This window comes from Porites lutea, chromosome 6 (genome assembly GCF_958299795.1).
Source record: "Porites lutea chromosome 6, jaPorLute2.1, whole genome shotgun sequence".
NCBI classification, from domain to species: Eukaryota; Metazoa; Cnidaria; class Anthozoa; order Scleractinia; family Poritidae; genus Porites; species Porites lutea.
The window spans coordinates 16332148-16340282 of NC_133206.1; the positions used below are offsets into that span (position 1 = coordinate 16332148).

Here is an 8135-nt window from a genome sequence, read left to right on the forward strand (position 1 = left end):
CCAGTTATTCGCATTTCGTTGGATAACAAAAGTATCTATTGTGTTATGCCTCGTTCTTAAGGCGTTTCGACAAGTGACAAGGTACATGTAAGCTTATTCTGAAGTTACTCTGTTTCGACTGTTTCAGCAATTCATTTAAGACCGTTCGCCTTAAAAGTGAACGCTGGCATGCTTGTTTGACAATTTTTAACGTCTTGCCAATGTAAAACTGGTGGTATTATGTTAGGTCTCGAGTAGGGAGGTATCATAAGACACCGAAAGAGAAAGAAAATTGTAACCTGCACGATTAACGGCCTGTCTTCGTCACACGTGTGAAAAGCCTCCTTTCGATAGTACGAGTCCTTTACAAACAATCCCGCGTGAATCATCGGCGTGTAGCACAGTTCTGCACCGTATCTTCGGCTTAAAAGTCGCCATGGTAATTCAGACTGATCCACCATAGGTGCAACAACATATTTAGGTGATTTAAGTACGTGCTCCCAAAACTCGTAGCTTTTAAATTTTGGAGCCATTTTGGTCAGCGAGTTGATGTTTCGAGTCTGGCTTCCGGTGGGCATATTGTATATGATAAACGAAATATACACATGCAGTGAGTCGTTCTGTATAAATCACGGCCTGAGTAATTCATCTGTCCAATCGGCCTTCTAATTTTTAAATACAGTTTTTTCTGAATTGCTGATCTTGATCCTGAGAAGCCAATTCAAATCAGGAAGGGAGAAGGAGGTTAGTTTAATAAAAACTTTTGTCCTGCGCCAGGGTGCGTTTTTTTAATACTAGTCTGGCTCAGGACAGATGCAGGCGTTTCCCATTACCTACTACAAAACGGAGGCCAGATGATGCTTCTAGAGACAGAACAAACCGATTTCCCTCCCCCACCGAAATTATTAATTAACAATTTAAATTATATTAATAACTTAAATTATATAAAATGAAGAATGATCCTCGCAGCACGGTGAACCCAATACTATAAAATTGCATAAGAATTATAGGCCTGAAAAAAATTCTGGGCTGGGTTGTTCAAAGCAGGGTTCAAATAACCCAGGGTTAGTGCAAAATTTCAATTCAGATATGAAAGCTTAAAAAGCAAATTCAGTTTTATTCTTTTTGTCCACAATTTGATGATTTGTACCCTGGGTACGAGAGGTTTATCTCACGCGTTAACCGAAGGCCGAAGCCAAGAGCAGCGAGTCACTGTAAAGACTTGACAGAAACCAGAAACCGTGCGAATGAAGTCTCTGGCACCCAGGGTAGATGATTTGATGCTCTAAAAAGAATCGAGAAAATTTTCCTGAAAAATGCTTTTGAACGAAGGGAAAAGAAACATGGGTAAAAATTTAACCCTGGGTTAGCGCTAATCGGCCTTCAAACAACTGGGCCCTCAGGACTTAATGGAGTTTGAACCCGTGAAAGAGGTGAATGTGATAGATGTATATGAAATATATCATTATTATCAGAACTGCAGAAATGAAATCAAAATGAAATTCCACCTACACGGGATTTCCGAGTTCCAAAAACTCTCATTTTCGACACAAGGCTAAGTGCAAAACCTATCTTGTGAAAATTAGTTTTACTTCAATAGAATTACTGAATAAAAACTCATTTTTGTAGCAATGGCTTCACACTGAGCCTCGGTTTTAAACAGAGATTCGGGCAACTCAGAATATTATTGGCCTACTAAAAAACGTAAAAACTGAAAAATGTCTGAAAATGCAGACACTAAAACCCCCTCCACATGTAAGTAACACCTTTATTTAAAGAGGTTAAACGGTCAAGTGACCGTTATGATAAAACTGATGAGCCCGTGACCCTCTAACATATAGTGATACAGCGTTAATAGACAGCCACTGATTTCTTGCTTTCCCTTTTATCAAAAAGAAAGGAGAACTAAAAATTTAGGAACACAATTTATTACCTCGTTATAAAGTCCTAAATTTTGGTAATGGTAGAAATGTCTTAGCTGACTTAATCAATCAGATTTTATTATACAGCATTCAAGTTAATAAATAAAAAAAATGGCCTTTGGCTCTTAATGTAATCACCGCTAAACAGTGGCAATACTTGGAAAGCTAGGTACTGTAAGATTGTAAATTTTATCTGTCTCGCCCCAGTTGTTCAAAAGCTGGATAGGACTATCCATCAGATAAATCTCTATCCACTAGATAAGTATTAGTTAAACCAATTGCACTATTCACTGGACAGTGATTTATCCGGTGGATAGCACTATCCACCTTTTGAACAACTTGGCCCTGATCAATAAAGGTGCAAATTGAATACAACTCACAGAATAGTAATTTATTTCATACTCTAACACTACGATAAACTTTTGAACAATGTTTCACATAACTGATAGCCCTGAAGAGGTATTCAACATACCCAATGCAGTGCTTACTTGCAGTCTATATGACTGATAATTGTTCTTTTAGCAGCCTACTGCATTAGATCCTCCTTCACAAGGACAAGCAGAGAGACTCCTTGATGGCATTATGTAGAAATTCTACAAAACTCAATTATACCAGAATATATCTCAGGCTCTCTGTGAAGTATCAGATATTAATGCTGACATGATAGTGAGATAACAAGAAACAACCGAAGCAGGAACAAACTACAATAACATCACTCCATAACATTAATAAATTTTAGTCCTACATCCACAAGAGGCTCACATATATTTTTCATTTCAGCTTGAGACTTCTCTACTTTGTTCAAAACTGTTGGCTTTGTAGCACCAACATTTTGTTAAAGGGGAAACTACCTGTTGTTAATAATACTTACAAAAATACTACTTCTATTAAAACTTTTTTTAAGTTTAATGTAGTTTGCACTAGTTCTTGGTACAGCAAAAACCTGCATGTAACAACCTGCAAATCACTCTATTCCATCACAAAAACATTTCAGTCAGTTGCCAAAAATCAGTGGTTGTTATATGAAGGTTTTCACTGTCAATCTATGTGTAGCATTTCCTAGGAAATAATAAAAATCTTGCAAAAAATCACTGAGCATACAGTGCAACAGACGTGAGTATTAACTTACTGTTCAAGGTTCTTCAGTTTAAGACAGTCTTGTCTTTTTCCGCCGTTAAAAGCATTAGGCGCAAAATCAACAAAAAAATTTTCTTTCCACAAAGCAATACTACATCGTCTTCATTGGCAAAATTGTTTAAATAGTTCAGATTATAGTGCTGAGTGAAACTAAAAAAAGCTATAAGTGAAATTAGTAGCTCAGTCTTCTGCCATGTCAACATCACCCTGTAAAAAAAGACAAAAAATAATGTTACTCAAACAAAGTAACACGTACATAAAGTAGCATAAAATATTCCAATAGAGCCATTGTAGAAGTAGAAAAATTAATGATCAGTTGCTGCATTTATTAATCAAATTCTTGAGAAAAAAACCAAGGTCTTTTGGTGAACATTCAAGAAGAAATTCAGCATTTTTAGACAACACACTTGAAAAGACACTTTGAAACTCTTGTTTCCTTTCTTTTTTTTCATAGTCTGCTCTGCTAATTCGTCAACATAGTAAATCATAAACAGTTTGCTACTTCAAACCCTGAGCTATCTCCAATGTTTTAAAAAAAATGCAAGACATACAATGCTTGGGAAGTCATGGCAAAGTAAAAACAAAAAAATGATGTCCATATTTTTTGTTTTCAAAAACACAGTAGGTTTAAGCTAAAAGTAGCTTTCCCTAAGTATTCCGTTAAAAAATGTTTTGTTTTTGACTTGGTGCAATTCCATCACCATGGTATCTACATAATTGTGGATTTTAAAAGGGGGTGGGGGGTGTGATTATTTTTACCGCATCATGATAAGCATCCAGTTCTGCATCAAGATCCTCTGCTGTGACATTGGCTCTCTGAAAGCCACCCCTTCTGCCACCTCGTCCACGACCTCTGCCTCTTCCACCACGTCCACCACTTCGGCCCTGACCACCAAACTGTTGCCGTCTTCTACTAAACAAACAATACCCAACAAAGTGTTTAGTACCGAAGCAATGAGCATCTCATCACACTACAAAAACTCTTTGACTATCACTGAAGGGCTGTGCTCTAGCAGTGCCTGCTGCTCTTTTGGGCTTTACTTTTTCTCTTGGGTGACTGGAAAATCTTAGTTTTTCCATAAAAATCCTATGATGGGCAAGTCCCTGGATTTCACATGGTCAGTAAGTTTAACTATTGCAAGTCTTTCAAGTATTATAATGCATGTAACTTGTTTATCCTGAGTGTCAGCCAAAAATTTATATAAAATTAATGTTCTACTTCAAAAGGGATTATGGATTTTAACAACAAATGAGAAATTACCTTTGTCCTTGACCTTGGGAGCCTCTAGTACTTGCCCCACTGGTGATCAGTTCAATGACCATCTCTCTCCCTAAAACATTCAACAACTATTGTTAAATGACCAACACAAAAAGCACTAAGAGTGGCAATCACCTGTAACTACAGTGACTTTTTTACAGCTACCTAAATTTCACATCAGTCAAATTTAACTTTTTACTTTTTAGTGAAATTGAAGGTGCAACAAACCTGAACCTTAATGCTTTCTGTTTACCAGGACAACATTTACTATCAGTTAAAGATTGAAAACCAAGTGTATTGTTTATTCTACAGGAATTGACGAACCCAGTGCTTTTCCTACATTTACAGCAGAATCTAAGTTTTCCATGACTTAATTCAGTGGGTACAGAGTCATAACCTAAAGTCAAATGAACGCACAACAACAGCATTTCAGAACCTTCTAAATTAATTTTTTTTTTCATTTCAAGACCAAGTTTACTATTTTTATGTAATTATTTATTTACAATGTCTAAAACTTTTAAAACTACATTTTACATGGCTCACACAGTCTATGTATCGAAGGTGTAAATTTTAAAGATTTTTAAACAGAGGCCAAATGAAGCATTACTGACTCTTACAACAAATGGTAAAATTTACAGCACACCTGGTGGAATTTAGTTTCTTAAAGATTGTGTAAGCCACGTGTAATCAGCAAACAAACCAGCTAGAAAGACATCATGGTCAGTATTACCAGAAAAGGTGGAAACAACTCTGCAACGGGTGGAGACAAGATGACTCCAGTTTGAGCCCAAAGCTGTGTTTTTGACACCTGGCTGAGCTGGGGTGAAAATGAAGCATGCCAAGGAACATCTGTGGTGGGGCTGCAGCCTTTGTAGTACACTTTAGATTGAGCCCCAACAGTAACCAAGCCCAATGAATGGCCCGATGATTGCTGCTGGATGAGGTCTTGCCAGCCAGATGGTGCTGACCGGACTCAATCAATAAAAAAATTAACATATTTTACCATCAAGAGGCACTCCGTTATACTGTTTCATGGCACGCTGTGCATGATCTCTCTGCTGAAAAATGACTTCTGCCGTGCCAAGGGATCGGCCTGAAACATCATAGTGGACAGTGGCTTTCTTCAGCGGCCCAAACTCACTGAACAATTCCTGAGCATTAAAACAGAAGATTATTTTTTAATGACATTGGGATCAGAAACCCTAGGCTGACCATAGAATAAACTCATACCGTCAACAAAAGACTTGAGGTTGTTTAATGGATCATTTTTTTAATTGCAGACAGTCTGCTACAAATTCTCTCCATCTGAAAGTCAAATCACTTCCAATCTTTGTTGTGTCAGTTAAACTGTAGAAAAAACAGTTCAAGAAAAGCCTAAGAAAGCAACTGAAGGCTCTACTTTCCTTTGTACTATTTAAAGGGAACAATCCAGAAATTATAAGGTTTATCAAAGGCACCCTTGGAAAACCACAGTTTGGTATTCAACAATTTACTGGTCTCAGGGCTGTGCTCTAGCAGAGCCCAGTGGCCCCTGGCGCCTAACTTTTGCCCACGGGTGACTAGAAAATCTCAGATTTTTCATATAAATCATATGCTGGGCACCCTAGATTTTACAGTTTCAGAGCACTGGGCTTCCTTCAATTTTCCTTAGAGCACAGCCTTGTGGGCTTGTTTCTGGGTTAATCCTTAATTGTTTCATTGAAAATAACATATGCATAAAAGATTTCTCCTTTCTGTTTTTTTTTTTTAATTTTATTTTTCCTTTATCTTTCTGTTCACAACACTTCAACAATCAAAACAAAATGATGGTAGTCGCCTGAACTTTCCTTCTTTCTGAGGTTTTCTTCCCTATAATTATTTTCCCATGATCACAAATCGGCCTAGCAAACTCTTCCATTTTCATAGCAATATATAAAGGCTATGTGAGTTCTAATATCTTATTGATCACTCAAAATTAACACTTCAACAAAGATTCAAATAATAACGGCTAACTTGTAGATGACATTCACTGCTGGATTCGAACAATCTGACTTTGACTCTTAATAATTTAGGCACAGCAACGCGAATAATCTAAGGAAATCTTAAGAAATCATACCAGATCAAAGGATCGTAAGTTTACCTGAATGTCTGAATCCGAGACGCCAAAATCCAGGTTTGAAATGGAAAGTTTACAGCCCGTAGAAATTCCACCACCGCGATTTCTTCCCCCCCGAAAACCGGTGTCGCCATCGAACAAATCATGCTGCCATTTATCTGGTAACTGTTTAGGCTGAAATATTTTAAAAGAAATAAAGTGAGTGCTATGAAATAGAAGCTGAACAGAGCAAAGATAGCTTAAAAATTTCTCAAACTTTTCCCTAGCGATGAAGATCGAAAGAACGAGAGCGCACGAACGAACATATCTTTGAAAGCGATAAGACTCTCAAACCAAAAACTTGAGATCTATATTTCGAATACAACAGAGAGAGGAAGAGGTAAAGAGAGTTTCTTATACTAATCTGCCAAGTCTTATTCTAAAGGGAAAAAAAATTCAAAGCACTTACTCTTGTATATGGCGTCGGTCTATTCTTGGTTATCCCACCTCTACGACTTCTCCCAGGAGCTCCACCGCCTCCTCTACCTCCTCTTCCACGTCCACCTCTTCCTCTTCTGTTTTGAATTCTGTTAAGCTTGACTATTTCGTCCAAAGACATATCTACTTTATCCTTTGCGGCCATTTTGCTTGGTTCAAAGATGGTAAACTGCCTCGTGCTCAAAGTGACGCGTTGACTGATTATGGGATGCTGAAGCCTCGCCTCGATCCCATGCTACTTATGCTAAGGCGCGGGAAATTAAAGAGCCTTTGTGACCTTTGCGGCGAAGTTGCCGCGCGCGCGGCGCTTAGCGTTTTATTTGCCGCTGTTCGCATTCAAAAAAAAGAAAGGAAACCGCCTATCAGGCGCGCTATGGGATTCGGACTTTTCGTAAAAGGAGCTACATCATGTAACAACACTGTCTTCCATTACTGCTCCTTTAAACAGGAGCCCTGTTTTAAACTAGTATTTTTAGATTGACTCTTGATTATCGGAGCAAAAGCGCTGATATACTAGTAACAAATTAAAAAAACTAAATATGATTGGAAGGAGAAGGAGACGCAAAGTAGGTGTAAGAGTCTATAATTGGAGTCCAAAAAGCTTTGAGTCAGTAGATAGCAACGGCCCTGATGAGTAAAACAAATGTTTACATTTCAACTTTTATCCACCTTGACCAACTTTGGTTTCCTGAACGCTGGAATTCACTGTCTCTGACCAGGACAATTCATTCGGATGGCTAACAACTTCCATTCGTTGTCTTTTTAACAATTCAAAACCTGACAGCTTTTAGTAGCCTGAATCTTCTAGTCGTTATTACTTCCTCAGTAACACGTTGCTGAGAGGAGAAAACGACTGGAAGCAATCGAATGAAATTCAGGCTACTAAAAACTGTCAGGTTTTGAATTGTTTACGAGACGACGAATCGAAATTTTTCCACATAATTAGTCTGAGCGAAAGAATAAAACAGACGAATTATTAGTATTATTGATACATTGCACTCATTATCTATCTTCTCATTGGCTAATTTTCTAAAGTTAATTTTGGAAAACAGCGCAACCTACGGATTAGCTCATAATTATCTGCTGGCAGATAACTGACGGGAGGTTGCGCGCCCAATGCATGATTTCCAAGAGCAAAGTAAAATCGGTTTCGTGCAACAGTGTATTCGTCGTTATTTATATCAAAACAATGTATAATAAAACAATTATTAGATTCGGTTTTTGTGATATCCGGAATAATCAAGAAACCCGGTAAGTGTTATCAGCC

General features: G+C 37.7%; 2 protein-coding genes across 5 annotated transcripts in view; both read right to left on the bottom strand.

The window, feature by feature from the left end:
• The window catches only part of LOC140941753 (tRNA-dihydrouridine(16/17) synthase [NAD(P)(+)]-like), a 75823-nt gene extending 75277 nt beyond the window's left edge, over positions 1-546 (bottom strand). For all 3 annotated transcript variants that reach the window (XM_073390768.1, XM_073390767.1, XM_073390766.1), the window contains exon 1: positions 279-546. In XM_073390768.1, the coding sequence (XP_073246869.1) occupies positions 279-512 (234 nt within the window). In that variant the 5' untranslated portion in view covers positions 513-546. The remainder of the gene's footprint in view (positions 1-278) is intronic.
• A 1345-nt stretch (positions 547-1891) lies between these two features.
• On the bottom strand, positions 1892-7061 carry LOC140941754 (aly/REF export factor 2-like). Of its 2 annotated transcripts, none has more exons than XM_073390771.1 (6): positions 6840-7061; positions 6416-6565; positions 5300-5447; positions 4300-4369; positions 3798-3948; positions 1892-3245 (listed from the first exon to the last, which is right to left on the bottom strand). In XM_073390771.1, exons 1-6 carry the CDS (start codon positions 7011-7013, stop codon positions 3219-3221), a joined length of 720 nt encoding a protein of 239 aa, XP_073246872.1. In that variant the 5' UTR covers positions 7014-7061; the 3' UTR covers positions 1892-3218. The 2 variants fall into 2 exon arrangements, with proteins under 2 accessions (XP_073246872.1, XP_073246871.1); XM_073390770.1 differs by having other exon boundaries at positions 3798-3951.
• Positions 7062-8135: the final 1074 nt, after the last annotated feature.